General features: G+C 46.0%; 2 protein-coding genes across 5 annotated transcripts in view; both read right to left on the bottom strand.

The window, feature by feature from the left end:
- The window catches only part of YIPF1 (Yip1 domain family member 1), a 45,509-nt gene extending 32,184 nt beyond the window's left edge, over positions 1-13,325 (bottom strand). The window contains exons 1-5 of one of the 3 annotated variants that reach the window (XR_002345188.1): positions 9,979-13,325; positions 9,609-9,692; positions 9,139-9,218; positions 3,579-3,742; positions 769-849 (exon numbers count right to left, since the gene is read on the bottom strand). Coding sequence is in view for 2 of the 3 variants with exons in the window: in XM_005665413.3 (XP_005665470.1) it covers positions 769-849; positions 3,579-3,742; positions 9,139-9,169 (276 nt within the window). In the remaining variant the exon portion in view is untranslated. The remainder of the gene's footprint in view (positions 1-768; positions 850-3,578; positions 3,743-9,138; positions 9,219-9,608; positions 9,693-9,978) is intronic. The other 2 variants (XM_005665413.3, XM_003356459.4) reach the window with 2 other exon arrangements.
- HSPB11 (heat shock protein family B (small) member 11) overlaps positions 16,212-20,110 on the bottom strand; it is a 58,538-nt gene continuing 54,639 nt past the window's right edge. The window contains exon 7 of one of the 2 annotated variants that reach the window (XM_013999370.2): positions 16,212-16,350. The gene's annotated coding sequence lies outside the window, so the exon portion shown is untranslated. The remainder of the gene's footprint in view (positions 16,351-20,110) is intronic. The other variant, XM_013999371.2, reaches the window with a different exon arrangement.

Genomic DNA, 20,110 nt, shown 5'->3' with positions numbered 1-20,110 from the left:
AACCCACTGAGCAAGGACAGGGACCGAACCCGCAACCTCATGGTTCCTAGTTGGATTCGTTAACCACTGCGCCACGACAGGAACTCCAATAAAGCTTTTAACATTTATTTCGTATCTTTATTTTTCATTTAGTATTTTCTTTTTTTTTTTTTTTTTTTTGTCTTTTTCTATTTCTTGGGCCGCTCCCACGGCATATGGAGGTCCCCAGGCTAGGGGTCTAATCGAAGCTGTAGCCGCCGGCCTACACCAGAGCCACAGCAACGCGGGATCCGAGCCGAGTCTGCAACCTACACCACAGCTCACAGCAACGCCGGATCCTTAACCCACTGAGCAAGGACAGGGACCGAACCCGCAACCTCATGGTTCCTAGTCGGATTCGTTAACCACTGCGCCACGACAGGAACTCCCATTTAGTATTTTGAAATGCTAATAACCCTTTACTTTTTTTTTTTTTTTTTTGGCTGCCCCATGGCATATGGAGTTACTGTGCCAGGGAATCAGATCTGAGCCGCAGTTGCAACCTAAGCCACAGCTGCAGCAATGCCAGATGGATCCTTAGCCCCCTGTGCCCGGCTGGGGATCAAACCTGCATCCCAGCACTCCCAAGAGGCCACCAATCCCATTGCACCACAGAGGGAACTCCAATAACCCTTTACTTTTGAAGACCATACCTGGTACACAAAACCCTTCACATTACTTGACTCATGAACCATAGAAGAAATAAGTTTCTGTTACAAGTCAAAGGAAATATGAAATTGGTTTACAAACCTGGTAAGTGTCTACATCAAAGAATGTTTGATAGTACTCAAATGTCCAGAAGGGGGAGCTTTTCTTCTGTCCAGCAAGTAACTGTCGGGGGTAAAATAAAACATAATGAACCCAGAGTAACTTCCTTATTCTAGCTACCCAGAGAGAGGACGGGTTTAATGCAAAATCAAAATGTATGAAAGACCAAACTCTTCTGAATTCATCAATCAACTCTGACACAGCCATGCCCAATTCCCAACCTGACATAAAACAAGCACTGATTTTTGTTTTTGTTTTCCTGGCTACACCTGCAGCATGAGGAAGCTCCTCCCCTGCCAGTAACTGAACCTGCACCACAGCAGGGACAACCCTGGAGCCTTAACCTGCTAGGCCACCAGGCAAGTCCAAGCATTGCTTTTTTTTAAATTACAGTGTGTTGATTTATAATGTTGTACCAATTTCTACTGTACAGCAAAGGGATTCTGTCATGTATATATGAATGTGTGTAGATAGATAGATATAGATGTACATTCTTTTTTTTTTTTAATTTTTCATCACGGTCTATCCCAGGTGATTGGACATAGTTCCCTGTACTATATAGTAGGATCTTGCTGTCTCTCCTCCACTCTAAATGTAATAGTTTGACTCTATTATCCCCAAACTCCCAGTCCATCCCACCCCCTGACCCCCCTCACGTCTTGGCAACAACAAATCTGTTCTCCAACAAGCAGTGGTTTTGAAGTCACACCAAAAGGTTCAAATCCTGGCCCCTCCACTAGGGGGTGACTTCATCAAATCACTAGACATCTTTTTTTTTTTTTTGTCTTTGTCTTTTTAGGGCCGAATCTGCAGCATATGGAGGTTCCCAGCCTAGGGGATGAATCTGACCTGTAGCCGTGGGCCTACACCACAGCTCCCGGCAACACCAGATCCTTAACCCACTGAGTGAGCCCAGGGATTGAACCTGCAACCTCATGGTTCCTAGTTGGATTTGTTTCCGCTGCACCACGACGGGAACTCCTAGACTTATCTCAGTCTTTCTTATCCAAAAATTACAGCTAGGAGTTCCCCTCATGGCTCAGCGGAAATGAATCTAACTAGTGTCCATGAGGAGGCAGGTTCGATCCCTAACCTCACTCAGTGGGTTTTTTTTTTTTTTTTTTTTGGCCATGCCCTCTGCATGTGGAAGATCCTGGGCCAGGGACTGAACCTGCACCACAGCAGTGATTTGAGCTGCGGCTGTTGACAATGCCAGATCTTTAACCTACTGCACCACAAAGGAACTCCGAATTTGGCATAAACTTTGGTGGTTATTTTGATATTTCACGCAGTTCCACGAAGAACACCTGGCACCCTACTATTTCCTGAGCCTGTGAACACCCTGCTATAAACTGAGTCCTCCTCTAGTGAATCACAACCATGATCCATTTATAAAATATTGCTAGAAATACTATTTTTCTAGAACACACCCACAGGGTACATGGAAGGAAATCTTTGCAATCAAAAAGAGCTCTGAAAAATTTTAAAGAAAGAAAGAAAGAGCTTTGAGACTCCAAATTCAACCTGATGCAGAAACCTAGAAATCTCCAAAGGTTCCTCCCTCTTTCTCTCTCATCCCTTTTCCACCAAGTCCTACTGATCCCACCCTCTGAACATCTGTGTTCCGTTCTAGTTGCAGCCACTTCAGCAGTCTCCTACCTGGTCTTCTGGCCTCCAGTCCATCTCCCACCCATTTACACTCCACAGGCCACTGTATCTTAAATATCTTTAAACATATCTGGTCATGTTGTTTGAAAGCTTTCAGTGGTTCCCAAGAGATTTTAGAATACAATTCATACTCACTGGGCTGAGTCCTTGCCTGTCTGTGAGCCTCATCTCCTGTCTTGGACATCGTGCTCCCAGTGTACATGAAGATGGGAGATGCCCTGTTCTGCACCAGGCTGTTTTATGCTCCTGCAACGTCACCAAAACTGTTCCTTTTGCCTTGATCACCTGTTCCCACCTTCTTCCCCAGTTATCTCCTTTTCTTTCATCAAGATTCAATTGGTTTTTGGTCTTTTTTAGGGCCGCACTCAAGGCATACGGAGGTTCCCAGGTGAGGGGTTGAATCGGAGCTGTAGCCGCTGGCCTACGACACAGCCACAGCAATGCCAGATCTGAGCTGTGTCTGCCACCTACACCACAGCTCATGGCAATGCTGGATCCTTAACCCACTGAGTGAGGCCAAGGATCAAATCTGTGTCCTCATGGGTACTAGTCAGATTCGTTTCCACTGAGCCACGATGGGAACTCCTCATCAAGATTCAATTTAAGGGAGTTCCCTTTGTGGCTCAGCAAGTTAAGAATCTGACTAGTATCCATGAGGATGCAGGTTCGATCCCCAGCCTCGCTCAGTGGGTTAAGGATCCAGTGTTGCCATGAGCTGTGGTGCAGGTTGAAGACGCAGGTCGGATCTGGCATTGCTATGGCTATGGTGTAGGCCAGCAGCTACAGCTCCAATTGGACCCCTAGCCTAGGAACTTCCATATGCTGCACTTGAGGCGCAAAAAAAAAAAAAAAAAGCCAAAAAACCCCCAAAAGATTCAATTTGAGTGCTACTATCTCCAGGCAGCCGTCCGTAAACACTTCTCTCTGCTCCCACAACCCCATGGGCAACAATGGTCTATTTGCTTGTCTGTTTCTCCCCCAAGGCAGAGGGCACACACATGATCTACCTTTGTGTGGCCACTGCTTGGCACCTTGACCTGGCACACAGGACACAGTGAATAAATGTACGAATGAGGTTTTTTAAAAAGTTAAAAGAAAAAAACATTTCAAAGACAAGTTCAAACCTCAGTTTTGTCCGAGTCATCATTTCCTAGTAGTTCATCATCCTCTTCTCTCCCTGAGCCTCTTGAGGGTCCTGACTGATGTTTGGGGGTTTCACCAGTATCCTCAATGCTGATCGTGGTGGCATCTGGGTTTGCTGCTAGAGAAGTGGCTGAATCAGCAAATTCTGAAATCAATTAGAGCACAAGGGTATCAGAGACCTCATCCACAGTGTAAATGCTGCACTTTGCACCTGAAGACAAACTGCTACAACCTCAGCTTTGTTATAGACCCTTTCTGAGACAAACGATAAAAGGCTCAGAAAGAAAACCTCATCTAGAAATCAAGCTGACAGAGAAAAACGATTATGAAGAAGAGAATTTGAAGTCAGGCCTGAATTTTAGTCCTGGCTCAGATACCTACTAAATATTTGAACCTGAGTAAGGAACTTAACATCTATTAGCTTCAGTGTTCTCATCTATACAATGGGGAGAATAATATTTATTTTAAAGAATTTGGGAAAGGTATGAATAGTACCTAAGGCAAGACCTTGGCTGAATGCCTGGCTCAGAGCAAGTAACCAATCTAACCCTCTCTTCTTTGATTCAAGTTCAAACAAACGTAATGGAAGTTATTTTTTCCAGTGAGTTCTATCTAATCACTACAGAAAATACGGGGACAAAAATGAAAGCAGAAACCACAGAATAAAAATCGCTCTTAATCTCAACCAAATAAAGGCAAACACTATTAACTTTAGTACATTTCCTCTTGTCTATACAGTAGATTCATGCCAGTGATGATCATTCATTCAACAAATATTTACTGCCGGCCTACCATGTGCCAAGGACTGACTTAGAATGTGACAGTACCATGTAGACCATTTTGTATCCTGCTCCTTCTACGGATTATACAAAAATGAGTTTTTCTTATGGTACCAGTCTTCACAGGGGTCTTCTCTGGGGTCACGTAATAGTCTATCAGCTGGAGGCGGGAAGAGCAGAGAGAGACTCTACTCGGTTAACACAGTGATCCCACTGTTACTGGATGTTCCGGGTGTTTCCCACTTTTTCATTCGTGTAAATAACACTATATGGAGGGTCTGTGCAAAGAAAGCTTTTGGGCAGTTCCCGTCCTGGCGCAGCAGAAACGAATCTGATTAGGAACCATGAGGTTGCGGGTTCCATCCCTGGCCTCACTCAGCGGGTAAAGGATCCGGCATTGCCAGGAGCTGTGGTGTAGGTTGCAGACACGGCTTGGATCCATGGCTCGGATCCCACGTTGCTGTGGCTGTGGTGTAGGCCTGTGGCTACAGTTCCAGTTAGATCCCTAGCCTGGGAACCTCCATATGCCGCGAGTGCAGCCCTCAAAAGACAAAAACACAAAAAAAGAGAAAGCTTTTGGGGTTACTGCCTTGGTGTGAACACTATCAGTTTGATCACGCGGTCAAAGCGTGTAAACCATTTTTTTTTTTTTTTTTGTCTTTTTAGGGCCACACCCATGGCATATGCACTTTCCCAGGCTAGGGGTCTAATCAGAGCTAGCCTATACCACAGCTCATGGCAACGCCGGACCTATACCACAGCTCATGGCAACGCCGGATCCTTAACCTACTGAGTGAGGCCAGGGATCAAACTCACAACCTCATGGTTCCTAGTCAGATTTGTTTCGGCTGTGCCACGATAGGAACTCCGAGATGGTCCTTTGTTTAAGATAATACTCCATGACCTTGGGCAAATCACTCCCTATCTACCTCTCAGTTTCTGTTTCTTCAACTGTACAACGTAGATAATACTTAACTCACAGAGAGAGTTTGAGGATGAAGTGAGATAATAATAAATATTGTTGGGGTTCCCATTGTGGCACAGTGGAAACAAATCTGACTAGTAACCATGAGGTTGCAGGTTCAATCCCTGGCCTCACTCATTGGGTTAAGAATCCAGCGTTGCCGTGACCTGGGATGCAGGTCGTAGATGCGGCTCAGATCCTGCATTGCTGTGGCTGTGGCTGTGGCTGTGGTATAGGCTAACAGCTAGAGCTCTGATTTGACCCCTAGCCTGGGAACCTCCATATGCTGGGGGTGCGGCCCTAAAAAGCAAAAAAAAAAAAAAAAAAAAAAAAATTATAGCTATCATTTATTGGCTAAACAGGATGCTAACTTTTAAAAAGATAGGTATAACTTTGTTGGAGGGAATCAGACCAAGGCAGATATATTTAAGTCACATATGTGTATGTGTGTGTGTATGTATTTGGCCGCCCCGTGGCATATGGAGGTCCCTAGGCCAGGGACAATCTGAGCCACAGCTGGGAATGGCAGCACTGGATCCTTAACCCACTGCACTGGGCCAGGGATTGAACCCACATCCCTGTTGCTGCAGAGGCACCATCGATCCTATTGCACCACAGCAGGCACTCCAAGTCTCCTATTTAATTTTTTTTAAACTCTCAAAATTTTTATGTTGATTACATGTAGTATAAGTCATATTTTTTAAATAGCAGTTTACAAGGGGCGGGGGAGGGGGAAAGACATGCCAGAAGGAGGCGCGGAGGGTGTCATGTCAGAGGGACCAAGTCCAAAGAGGTTCAATGGAGGCTGATCACTCATCTAGTTGATGGGATTAGGAAAGGCTACTTGAAAGTGCCAACAAGAAGCCCAGCCAGAAGTGGTTAGGGAGGGTATCTCATGCAAAGGGTATGGGATGAGCAAGAGCCAGAAGATGAAGACTGTCCGGCGTCTGAAGAGCAGCACGTGGCGTGGTGTGATCTGAGTAGAGGTGGTATGTACCTCACACATGATGACTATTCACGCGTGCTGCTCTGCAGCAGTTATGTTTGTCCATCTCAGCTCCTTGAGGACAAGACGGGTGTGTGTCTTACTTCTGCGACCGACCCCATCTGCTTCTACATCCCATGCTGTGTTTTGCCTCTGTGCCTCATCTGACCCAACCTCTTCCACCTGAAGGGTCCTGATCTCCACTTTTTCAATGAATGCCACCCCTCGTTCTCGGAGAGGCCTTCTGTGACCCCCACGGCTTCCTGGTTCTCTCTAGAGAGCAAAGTCTTTAACATGGTTTATAAAGTCCTGTGTGATGTGGCCCCTGCCTGCTCAAACCTCACCTTTGCCTACCGTCTGTGCTCTGGGATGTTGGTCCGCTTTCAATTTCTTGAAGAAAAACGAAACAAACCTCCCCCCTCCCCAGGCACTCTGCGTGCACTGTTCCTGACACCTGAACTGCCTGGCATGGTGCTCCCAGACAGGGTGACCAAGGAGGGCCTCTGGAATGAAGTGAGACTTGAACAGAGAAAAGGAACAAATCCTGTGGAAGAACAAATCTGGAGGAAGAATGTCCCAAACAGAAGGAGGGCACCAAAGCCCTGAGCCATCAGTGTACCTGGCGTCTACGAGGGACAGTGACGAGGCCCATGGGGGTAAGGAGGGAGGAAGGGCTAGCGTGGCAGGAGGTGAAGTCAGAGGCAGCGGAGGGCTGGATCACGTTGGGCCTCCTGAGCACAGAAGGGTCTTGGCCTTTCACCCCTTGTGAGATGGGAGCCACTGAAAGGTTCTGAAGGAATGACAGGCTGACTTTCTGGCTGCAAAATACACACTGTAGGGAAGCATGGGGGGCTGCAGGAAGACCAGAAGGAAGGTAAGGGCTATTTGTAACCCAGATAAGCAAGGATGGTGACCTTGAGCATGGTGGGTGAGTGGCAGAGCTGGTGAGAAGGAGTCAGATGCCAGATGTGTTTTGGAGATGGAGCTGACCTTATTTGCTGGTGAAGTAAATTTCTCTTTAAACACCATATCTCGGAGTTCCCGTCGTGGCTCAGTGGTCAGTGAATCTGACTAGGAACCATGAGGTTGCGGGTTTGATCCCTGGCCTCACTCAGTAGGTTAAGGATCCAGTGTTGCCCTGAGCTGTGGTGTAGATCACAGATGCAGCTTGGATCCTGAGTTGCTCTGGCTGTGGCGTAGGCCAGCAGCAGCAGTGCCAATTAGACCCCTAGCCTGGGAACCTCCAAATGCTGTGGGTGCAGCCCTAGAAAAGACAAAAAGACAAAATAAATAAATAAATAAATAAACACCATATCTCTTCCTTAGACAGTAGTAAGACAACACAGTCTGTGGCGCCTGGGTTCAAACTCTGCTTTACCACTTAATTGTTAGGCAAATGACTTAATTTTTCTCAGCCTCAGTTTCCTCATTGGTAAGATAGGGAGAATCAAATAACTGTTTCATAAAGTTGACATAAGGATTAAATAAGTTCCTATTTATAAAGCACTTAGAACAGCACCCGCCATTCAGGAAATACCTCGCAAGTGTCTATAGGACAAGTGAGCATTCCTCCATCCCTAGCCTAAGTCAGGCTCTGGGTTATGAGTTAGGAACTTTTCGTGCAGTTCTTTCATAGTTTGCAGATATACATTTTTTTCGTCTTTTGTCTTTTTGAGGACCACACCCATGGCACATGGAGGTTCCAGGCTAGGGGTCTAATCGGAGCTGTAGCTGCCAGCCTACCCCAGAGCCACAGCCATGCCGGATCCGAGCTGTGTCTGCGACCTATACCACAGCTCATGGCAATGCTGGATCCTTAACCCACTGAGCAAGGCCAGGGATCGAACCTGAAACCTCATGGTTCCTAAATGGATTTGTTTCTGCTGCGCCATGACAGGAACTTCTGTAGATATATATTTAAATGATCATTTCACAAATGAATGTTTCCCTCACTAGACTGAGAGCTTCACAAGGGAAAAAACTGACTGTTCACTCTTCTACCCTGATAACTAGAACAGCTGGTTCATGGTCACACTCGAGATATTTACGGATTCAGTGAAGGAATGATCTAATTGTACTGCATCCTAATTATCTTTTTACACTTTCTACCTACCTCAACAGTGTAAAACTCTTCTCCTTTTTCTTTCTTTCTTTTTTTTTTTTTTTTTTTTTTTTTTGCCTTTTCTAGGGCCACTCCCGAGGCATATGGAGGTTCCCAAGCTAGGGGTAGAATCGGAACTGTAGCCACCGGCCTACGCCACAGCCACAGCAACACGGGATCCAGGCCATGTCTGTGACCTACACCACAGCTCACGGCAACGCTGGATCCTTAACCCACTGAGAAAGGCCAGGGATCAAACCTGCAACCTCAAGGTTCCTAGTCAGATTCGTTAACCACTGAGCCACAACGTTAACCACTGAGCCACAACAGGAACTCCCTCCTTTATCTTTTTATCTCCTGTATCTAGTAGACTTCTAATCACAAACTAGATGCTCAATAAATGTGTGTTAAAGCAGAAACTTTATAAACATTTTCTGTAATCACTGCACTAAATTTATGATGTTACCAATTTGAAGGGCTATTTGGCAAAAAAAAAAAAAAAAAAAAACAAAAACAGCTGGTGTGGACAAACAGAATAACTCAACTGTGGCAAACATTCTTTCATCAAGATGTCTAAAATAAAAAAAATTTTTAAATTAAAAAAAAAGATGTCTAAAATAATCCTTAACATATGCGCCAATATAGCAACGGAAATCCGTTGCTGTGACTGCGGAAATACTGATCATAAAAGGTGGGCACCCAACTGATGTACCTTCAAACTGCAAGTCATCTACAGCTGCCATTCAGCCAATGGGTCTTCTCCCAATTAGTGGGAAGAAAATTTGTGGATGTCTAAAAAGGAAAAATATATACACTTCATAGGATATCACAATAAAGTACCTGCAAACAAACCTTTTTTTCAGTGGTAGAAATGGTATTGCTTTCCCTAGATTCTTTTTTCAGTGGGATTTGATAGGTTTAGATAAAAAAAAAACCATTTAGCATCAGAAACTATTTAAACTGTTGTAAAGAAACTAACTCGGGGGAGAGGGAACGGGGATCCATTGGTTCCATCCATTTTCACTTCCAGTATGGGTCTTTTAAGGGCCAGGTGCAGCCTGGAGATGGAAGGATAAAGAAGGGAAAGCTGGGGTTTGAGAGCGGCCCTACGAAGGCAGTAAACAGCAAAGGCAGTTCCGCCTAGCCAGTGGTTAAAGGCACAGGCTCTGGAGTCAGACAGACCTGGGTTTCATTCTCAATTCTGCTGCTTCTCGCTGTTCAACTGCGGGCTTCTGGCGGGGGGCGGGGATGCCTCAGTTTCCTCATCTGTAAAATGGGTTCACAATCGTACCTACTCACACGGTGTTGGGTACCATTAAATGAGACAGTGAGTGTAAGGCGCTTAGTGCACAGCCAAGCAATTAGTAGGCGCTGGAGTGATGGGGACCCTGCAGCCTGGGGTGCCCTGAGCCCAGGGTGGTCTGGAAAAGGGCTGCCCAGGAAGCAGAGGCAGTGTTTTAGGAGGAGGAGCTAGGCCGCAGCGACCCTGAGCAGACAGGAGATCCCAGGCCCCCTCGGTTCCGGGACGGCCCCGCACACCCCGCGGCCTCACCTCGGGGAGGGGGGCTCGACGCCCAGCGGGTCCCGGGAAGCCTCCGGCCTCAGATTCACGCTCAGGTCCTGGTCCCGCCGAGTGGCCGGAAACCGGAGATCCGGGGGGCAGAACTTCTCTGCCTCCTCCGGGCAGAGCCCCGCCTCCTTAAAGAGACAGCAGCTCCGGGGGACGCTGCTTCCGGAGACCTCAGCGGGCAGCAGCATCCAGAGCTCGCTCCCTCCGCCACCCCTCCGAACCGCGAGGCTCGGGCTCTTAAAGAGACCCAGGTAAAGCCAAGGGGCTGTCACGCGAGAGTGAAGGAAAAATTACATTTAGCGGGGTATCTCTATTAACAGACAACCTCCTGCCCTGGATCACTCATTCACAGACATTTACGGGGTCTGCCACAGTTCGACTCGCTCCGGGGGCGGAGCAGAGAAATCTCTGGAGAGTGGGGTTTACTTTATGTTTGTTTTATCCTCTTTTTTAGTGAAATTTAAAATAGCTTAAGGAGTTCCCCGTTGTGGTGCAGCAGAAACGAATCTGACTAGGAACCATGAGTTGGAGGGTTCCATCGCTGGGCTAAGGATCAGACGTTTCCGGGAGCTGTGGCCTAGGCCCGCAGCTGTGGCTCCCATTCCACCCCTGGCCTGCAACTTCCATATGCCGTGGGCGCGGCCTAAAACAAAAAACAAGAAACAAAAACGCATAAGGAAAGACGATGGCGAAAAATAAAAAAAAAGTCTTCAATCCCCCCATTGTTTTTTTGGCCATAAAATTTAACCAGTGAATAAGAGCCATTACTTTCTGAGTTTGAGAATGAGTGAGCCAGGGCAGGATGTTGTCTGTTAATAGAGATACCCGGCTAAATGTAATTTTTCCTTCACTCCTACGAGACAGAGCCTCTTGGCTTTACCTGCCGCTTATTTCACCACCACTAATCTTAGCCTGGCTTCAGCAGGTATAAATTATGCCCCGGTCGAGGGCTGGGGGCACAGTAGGGACTGGCCTCACTCACCCCTGTGTCCCCTTATGGCATCTGACACCACCTTGACTATGGCAGGGCCCCAGTAAACGACTGAGTTGCACTGAGTAGATGAGAAACATTTTTGCTCAGCTTTCAATCTTGGCTTAACACCTACACATCCTTCCAGATTTCAGTACCACTTCTTCCTCCTAGGGAAAGCCTGACTTCAACTCCCAGGACTTCTTTTGCGCCCATTGTCCCCTGTGCTTGCTTCTACCAAGGTAGTGGTTATTGTTTGCCCATCTCTGCCAGCCTGTGAGTGCTTTGAGGATAAGGATCGGGAATGAACCTGGTCTCCCGGTCCCCAGGGCTGTTCCAGGGTTGGGCACAGAATAGTAGCTCACTGAAGGCTAACTGTAAAGTGATCAAGTTCTGGCTGTCTAAGCAGCATAAGCCAAATTCGCTCCCCACAAAAGGTGGAAACTGTGACTTTGGCCTCATCACACTGGGCCCTTATGTTCGGCTGGAATGACATCTGACTCTTGGTTATACACATATACACGCAGAGTGTCTTTATTGCATTGACACCATAATCAGGCTTTATACAGGCAGAATCTCTAATTCACAGAAAAATCCAGCAAGCTTGAGGTGGTGATCCTCCTTTTACAGATTAAAAGGCTGAGGTTAGTGTATGTGCAGGGTGTTCTGGTTGAATATGTACCAGGAATGAATATGTACCAGGGTACTTTGGTTGAATATGTACCAGGAATTCAGGCACGTAAGTGTATCAAAGACTTCTTATGCCCCCTGCCAGATCATCTTGGCTTCACTGCTGCTTATTTCACCCCCACCAATCTTACTCTGGCTTCAGCAGGTATAGCTCAAGTGAGCTCACCTCAAGTCCAACCCTCAGGCGTCTCATTTTCTTTCTGCATCAGGGCTTGTGTCTTGATTTAGGGGTCCCAGGACTGGAGGAATGGTTCGGCCCCAGGACAGGTGCAACCCAGAAGTGCAGGAGTGGGAAGTGGTTAATGCCTCATGGGACACCTCCTTGACCAATGAAGTCAACAGCTGATGAATACATGCTTCTCTCTTTTTCCCCTCTATCTCATTCAGCTTTCAGACTGTCTTGCGGGATCAAAAAATTGAAGGCCTTCGGAAGTGGCTAATTTGATCATGCATCCTTGCAATGGCTCTCCTTCCTTCCCTGCTTTACAATTCCTGCCCTTCACTCCTGATCCTTGCTCTCACACTTGCCAATAAAGTGTTCATAGGAGATAAAGGGCCCACACTAAGGCATGTTGGTACCAAGTGTGGCCCCAGAAAGCAGTCCTCAGGATGGAATTTTGGAACCTGACTGCCTACTAGTCATATGACAACATCAATCCCATTGCTAGTGAGAAGTGTGTGTGGGGGGGAAAGAGGTGATGTTTCTTCTCTTGGAAACAAGTAAAAGTTATACTGATATATTAATTATAATGATATACATAACTTTTGGCTCAAAATGAGACAAGAATCAAAGATAACTATACTGTACACTGGTTTAACTAAAACATTGATTCTCAACAGGGACTGTTTTGCTCCCAGGGGATATTTGGAAATATCTGAAGACTTTTTTTTTTTTGTGGGGGAGGGAAGGCCAGGGCATGCGTCCGCTTAATACGGGAATCACAGTTCCCAGACCAGGAATCGAACCTTGCCTGCAACAGTGAAAGCACTGAGTCCTATCCCTTAGTCCACCAAGGAACTCCCCCCCTTTTTAAAGACATTTTGATTGTCATGACTTGTGGCATGCTACTGGACAGGGTGCTGCTAAACATCCTACAATGTACAGGATAGTCCCCACAAAGAAGTATTACCTAGTCCAAAATGTCAAAGTTGAGAAACTCAGAGCTCAAACGTTCACAGTGTTGCTGCAGTTGTGGTGTAGGTCACAACTGCAGTGTGGGTTTGATCCCGGGCCAGGGAACTGCCACAAGCCATGGGTGCAGCCAAAAAAAAAAGAAAATTTGATTAATGTAATCCATTACATCAAAAGCCTAAAGAATAAAAAAAAAAAACCCACATGATCATATCAATACATGCAGAAAAATCATTTGACAAAAATCCAATACCCATTAATTACAAAAATTCTTAGCAATCTAGGAATAAAGGAGAACTTCCTCAACTTGGTAAAGAACATCTACAAAAGACCTACAACTAATATACTTAATGGTGAGACACCAGAAGCTCTCCTGCTAAGATCAAGAATAAGGCAAGAATAAATCCTATTGATTTGCAGACTAGCCCCCTGACATGGAAGGCAAAGAAAGAGCCCAAAGAGGAGTTCCCACTGTGGCTCAGTAGGTTGAGAAGCCGATTCATATCCATGAGGACACAGGTTCCATCCTTGGCCTTGCTCAGTGGGTTAAGGATCTGGCGTTGCCATGAGCTGTAGTGTAGTTTGAAGACTCGGCTCAGATCTGGCGCTGCTGTGGCTGTTGTGTAGGCCAGCAGCTGTAGCTCCGATTCAACCCCCAGCGTGGTAACTTCCATATGCTGCAGGTGTGGCCCCAAAAAGCAAAAGAAGGAAGGGAGGGAGGGAAGAGGGAAGGAGAGAGGAAGGAAAGAAGGAAAGAAAGAACCCAAATGAAGTGGGGAATTACTCCAGATTGGTAGGTGGCAGGGTGGCAGTTTTAATAAGCAGGGGAATTTGTGAGGCTTGTCTTGGCAGCCATCAGACAACTAGATCTCTGATCCTTCTCGCCATTATCCTGAAAGTTTATACGAGGGACTAAACTGCGGTCAGTCATGCATACTATTGAGATGGTCTCAATACCACTTTACTGTCTCGGGCTGCATCCTTGGGTATTCTAGCATGGGGAAGGCAAGTAGAACACACATTCCAAGGACACGGGAGGGAGTGAGGAGCGTCTGATTGCCCAAGTCCAGCTTACAGGTTAACCAGTGGTCAGGCCTCTTAGTAACCGCCTCCAAAATCCCCTCTCATAACTCTTTCAACATCATACTGGAAGTTCTAGCTAATGCAATAAAAGAAAAGGAAATAGGAGTTCCCACTGTAGCTCAGCAGGTTAAGAACTAGACGTTATCTCCTTGGGGATTCAGGTTCAATACCTGGCCTTGCTCAGTGGGTGGAGCATCCTGTGTTGCTGACAACTGTGGCACTGGTCACAGATGCGGCTCGGATCTGGTATTGCTGTGGCTGTGGTATAGGCCTCAGCTGTAGCTCCAATTCGATCCCTAGCCTGGGAACTTCCATATGCTTCAGGTGCGGCCATAAAAATAATTAAAAAAGAAAGAAAAGAAGGTTAACGTATACAGACTGGGAAGAAATAAATAAAGCTGTCTTTGTTCATAGATTACATAACTGTTTATGTATGAATGAATTGACCAGAAAACTACTGGATCTAATACGTGATTATTGCAAGCTTGTAGGATACAAAGTTAATACACAAAAAAGTCCATTGCTTTCCTATATACCAGCAATGAATAATTGGAATCTGAAATTAAAATGATACCATTTACATTAGCATCCCTCAAATGAGATACTTAGGCATAAATCTAACAAAATATGTGGAAGATCTATACAAGGAACACTTTCTGATGAAGGAAATCAAGGAAGAGCTAAATAAATGGAGAGATATTCCATGTTCATGAATGGGAAGACTCAATATTGTCACAATGCCAGTTCTTCCTGAAATAATCTATAGATTTAATGCAATCCCAACCCAAATCCCAGTAAGTTATTTTGTGGATACTGATAGACTGATTTCAAAGGTTATTTAGAGAGGCAGAAGACCCAGAATAGTTAGCACAATAATGAAGAAGAAGAACAAAGCTGAAGGACAGACACTCCTCAACTTCAAGACGATATAAAGATGTAGTAATCAAGAGAGTAGGATATTGGCAAAAGATTAGACAAATAGATCCAAGGAAAGAAGACAGAGATGTGAAAAAGAATATGTCTTTGTATAACTGACTTTTTCTTTTTTTTTTTTTTGGTCTTTTGTCTTCTTCTTTAGGGCCACACCCGAGGCACATGGAGGTTCCCAGACTCGGGGTCCAATCGGAGCTGTAGCCACCGGCTTACGCCAGAGCCACAGCAACGCGGGATCCGAGCCGCGTCTGCAACCTACACCACAGCTCACGGCAACGCCAGATCCTTAACCCACTGAGCAAGGCCAGGGATCAAACCTGCAATCTCATGGTTCCTAGTCCGATTCGTTTCCCCTGAGCCTCAGTGGGAACTCCCCATGACTGACTAAGGTTGTTCTACAGTAGAAATGAACACAACATTGCAAATCAACTATACTTCAATAAATTAAAAAAAAAAGAATCTAAAAATAAAAAAAAGAAAGAAGATCGAGTCCAGAAAGAGACCCACACAAAAACAGTCATCTGATCATTGACAAAGGAACAAAGGCAATACAAAGGAGAAAAGAAAGCCTCTTTGGCAAATGGCACTGAAATAACTAGACATTCACATGCAAGAAAAATGAATCTAGGCATAGACTTTACACTTTCACAAATATTAAGTCAAAATGGATTTTAGACCTAAATATAACACACAAAACTATAAAACTTGCAAATAACATAGGAGAAAAATGAGATGACCTTGAGTTTGGTGATGACTTTTTGATGCAAAACCAAAGTCACAATTCGTGAAAAAAAAATTCATAATTTGGACTTCACGGAAATTAAAAACTGCTCTGAAAAATACACTGTCAAGAGACCGAGAAGACAAGCTACAGATTGGGAGAAAATATTTGCCAAAGACATACCTGATAAAGGACTATTATCTGAAGTAAAGAAAGACCTCTTAGAAGTCAAAGATGGAGTTCCTGTCATGGTGAAGCGGACATGAATCCAACTAGGAACCATGAGGTTGTGGGTTCGATCCCTTGCTCAGTGGGCTAAGGATCTGGCGTTGCTGTGAGCTGTGGTGTAGGTCGCAGACTCGGCTCAGATCTGGCATTGCTGTGGCTCTGGCGTGGGCTGGAGGCAACAGCTCTGCTTAGGCCCCTAGCCTGGGAACCTCCATATGCCGTGGGTGCGGCCCTAAAAAGACAGGAAAAAAAAAAAAAATCAATGATGAAAAAACAATCTGATTTTTAAATGAGCAAAAGATTGGAACAGACACTTCACCAAAGAAGATACAGATGGCAAATAAATATATTAAAAGATGCTTAACATCGGGAGTTCCCATCGTGGCGCAGGGGAAACAAATCTGACTAGAAACCATGAGGTTTCGGGTTTGATCCCTGGCCTTGCTCAGTGGGTTAAGATCCAGTGTTGCCGTGAGCTGTGGTGTAGGTCGCAGACAAGGCTTGGATCCCTTGTTGCTGTGGCTGTGGTGTAGACTAGCAGCCGTAGCTCTGATTAGACTCCTAGTCCAAGAACCTCTGTACACCGCGGGGGCGGTCCTAAAAAAAAAAAAAAAAAAAAAGATGCTTAACATCATACGTTTTTAGGGAACTGCAAAATAAAACAAACGAAATACCATTCATTGCACATTTCTTAGAACAGCCAAAATTCAGAACACAGACAACATCAAACGCTGGTGAGGATGTGGAACAACAGAAACTCTTATTCATTGATGGTAGGAATACAGAATAGTGTATCCACTTTAATTTTTTATTTTTATTTCTTGTCTTTTTAGGGCCACACTGGTGGCATATGGAGGTTCCAGGCCTAGGGATCTAATTGGAGCTGTGGCTGCCAGCCTATGCCAGAGCCATAGCAACACCAGACATGAGCCGCATCTTTGACTTACACCACAACTCAGGGCAATTCTGGATCCTTAACCTACTGAGCAAGGCCAGGGATCGAACCTGCATCCTCATGGATACTAGTCAGATTCTCTTCCACTGAGTCACGATGGAAACTTCACTGCACCCACTTTAGAAGACAGTTTGGCAATTTCTTACAAAACTAACCATACCCTTACCATAAGATCCAGCAACTGTGTTCCTTGATATTTACCCAAAAGGATTGAAAACTTATGTTCACAATGAAAACTGCCCACAGGGAGTTCCTGCCTTGGCAGAGTGAGTTAAGCATCCGACTGACTGCAGTAGCTCAGGGCCAGTTCAGTGGGTTAAGGGATGCGGCGTTGCCAGAGCTGTAACTCTGGTCACAGCTGTGGTCAGATTCAATCCCTGACCCGGGAACTTCCATATGCTGTGGGTGCAGCCATAAAAAGAAAAGAAAGAAAACAAAACGAAACCTGCACACAGATTTTTTTTTTCTTTTTTGGCTGCGCCTCAGCATACGAAGTTCCTGGGCCAGGGATCAGATCTGAGCTGAAGTTGTGGCATACACTGCCTCTGCAGGGATCAGAACCGAGCTGCAGCTATGACCTACACTGCCTCTGCGGCAACTGCATCTGTGGGAATACAGGATCCTTAACCCACTATGCTGGGCAGAGGATGGAACCTGCATCTCAGCGCTCCAGAGACCCCGCCAATCCTGCTGCGCCAAAGAAGGAAAACCTGCACACAGATGTTTAATGGCAGCTGTCTTAGTCCATTCAGGCTGCTATAACAGAATACCATAGACGGGGTGGATTATAAACAACAGAAATGTATTTCTCAGAGTTTTGGAAGCTGAGAAATCCAAGATCAAGGTGCCAGTATATTCCGTGACCAGTGAGTGTCCACTTCCAGGTTCCTAAACAGACATCTTCCAGTGGTAGCACCACATGGTGAAAAAACAAGGGCATTCTCTGGGGTCTCTCTATCTCTCTCTCTCTTTTTTTTTTTTTTTTTTTGTCTTTTCTAGGGTGGCATCCGTGGCATATGGAGGTTCCCAGGCTAGGGGTCCAATCGGAGCTGTAGCCGCCAGCCTACGCCACAGGCTCAGCAACACAGGATCCAAACCACGTCTGTGACCTTCACCACAGCTCACAGAAACGCCACATCCTTAAACCCACTGAGCGAGGACAGGGATCGAACCCCCAGCCTCGAGGTTCCTAGTCGGATTCGTTAACCACTGAGCAATGACGGGAACTCTTGGGGTCTCTCTTATAAGGGCACTAATCTTACTCAGCGCTCTACTCTAAAGACCTAATTGCGTCACAAAGACCCTACCTCCAATTACTATCTTTAGGGATTAGGTTTCAACATATGAATTCTTGGGGGTGGGGGAGACACAAACCTTCTTCAGTCTATAACAGCAGCTTTTTTTTTTTTTTTTTTTTTTTTTGTCTTTTGTCTTTTGTTGTTGTTGTTGTTGTTGTTGGTATTTCTTAGGCCGCTCCCAAGGCATATGGAGATTCCCAGGCTAGGGGTTGAATCGGAGCTGTAGCCACCGGCCTACGCCAGAGCCACAGCAACGCGGGATCCGAGCCGCGTCTGCAACCTACACCACAGCTCACGGCAACGCCGGATCGTTAACCCACTGAGCAAGGCAGGGACCGAACCCGCAACCTCATGGTTCCTAGTTGGATTCATTAACCACTGCGCCACGACGGGAACTCCTATAACAGCAGCTTTGTTCATAGTTGCCAAACTTGGAAGCAACCAAGATGCTCTTTAGTAGGTGAATAGATAAATCAACTATGGTCATCTAGACAATGGAACATTATTGAACGCTAAAAGGAATGGGCTATCACGTCATGGAAGACAGGGAGTTTTCTTAGGTGCATATTACTAAGTGAAAGAAGCCAATTTAAATGTCTACATACTATGTGATTCCAATGGCATGATATTCTGGAAAAGTTAAAACTATGAAAACACGGAAAAGATGAATGGTTGCCAGGGGAGTGGGAGGGATGGAGGGTTGAAGCACAGAGGATTTTAGGGCAGCAAAACTACACCTCGTGATACCATAACGCTGGACACATACGTCACACATTTGTCAAACCCGTAGATTGTACACCAACAGAGTGAACTCCAGGCATTCCCATTATGGCTCAGTGGGTTAAGAACCGGACTAATATCCATGAGGACGCAGGTTTGATTCTGGCCTCGCTCAGTGGGTTAAGGACCCATTGCTGCCGTGAGCTGCAGTGTAGGTCGCAGATGTGGCTTGGATCCTGGGTTGCTGTGGCTGTGGCCAGCAGCTGCAGCACTGATTCAACCTCCAGCCCAGGAACCTGTGTGCCACCGGTGTGGCCGTAAAAAGAAAAAAGAAACAAGAAAAAACAAGTGACACCAGGGATATGAGATTGCTTTGTACCTGGCAAAGTGCTATACATACAGGAGGGGTTATTAGGGCTTGAAGAGACCGGGGTTTGTAATTTGTAGGCACAGTGTGGGGCGTTTGCATTGAGATGCTCAGAAAGAGAACATTTTTTGGAGCTGTTTTTTCTTTCTCTAAAGAAAGTTAGTGTGATAGAGTCTGAAGTGGACATCGTTTTAAAAGTGGTAGCTACTTTCAAGTCATCCTCCCCTCCACCCTGACACACAGGCATGAAATGCTTCTGGAGGGGTAAACCTAAGCTTTGTGAATTAACTCCTTGAGAGATTATTAACAGCAGAACTGGCCTGAGGCCACTCCCCTTTCTGGGCCTCAGTTCCCCAGCTTAAAAAAAAAAAGTGGGAGCTCCCTTTGGGGCGCAGCGGAAACGAATCCGACTAGGAACCATGAGGATGTGGGTTCGACCCCTGGCCTCGATCAGTGGGTTAAGGATCTGGCGTGGCTGTGGCTGTGGCGTAGGCTAGCAGCAACAGCTCAGATTAGACCCCTCGCCTGGAACCTCCATATGCTGTGGGTGCAGTCCTAAAAAGACAAAAGACAAAAAAAAAAAAAAGTTTAGATGTGTTCCAACTTTCCCACTCTGAGCGTCTATGATTCTTTTAGTTTCTCCAATGAGCCATGCTCTCTCTGGCTTGTAGTGCTTTGGACACATGGTTCCTTCCCCCAGCCCCCTGTGCTCAGTCACCTGGTTTACGGCTTGCACTTCCCTCTTTCTGGTTTCAGCACAGACGTCTCTTCCTTGGGGAGGGTCTCTTGATCTTTCTAAACAGAATCGGCTGCCCCTTCTCCAAGCTCCCACCCCCCTCACTCACCCTCTGTCTCTGTACTTAATACACCAAATGATCATTTTCTGTTTACTTGCCTCTTTCCTGCTCTACACTACACCCCGCTGAGAGCAGAGAGGGTTGTGTTTACGACTCAATCCCAGGGCTAAGGGGAGGCACAGTCCCAGATTTCCTTGGGGATGTTCCCAGCCCTGTCTTC

Source organism: Sus scrofa, chromosome 6, assembly GCF_000003025.6.
Source record: "Sus scrofa isolate TJ Tabasco breed Duroc chromosome 6, Sscrofa11.1, whole genome shotgun sequence".
NCBI classification, from domain to species: domain Eukaryota; kingdom Metazoa; phylum Chordata; class Mammalia; order Artiodactyla; family Suidae; genus Sus; species Sus scrofa.
This window is presented reverse-complemented; position numbering and strand designations above follow the sequence as displayed.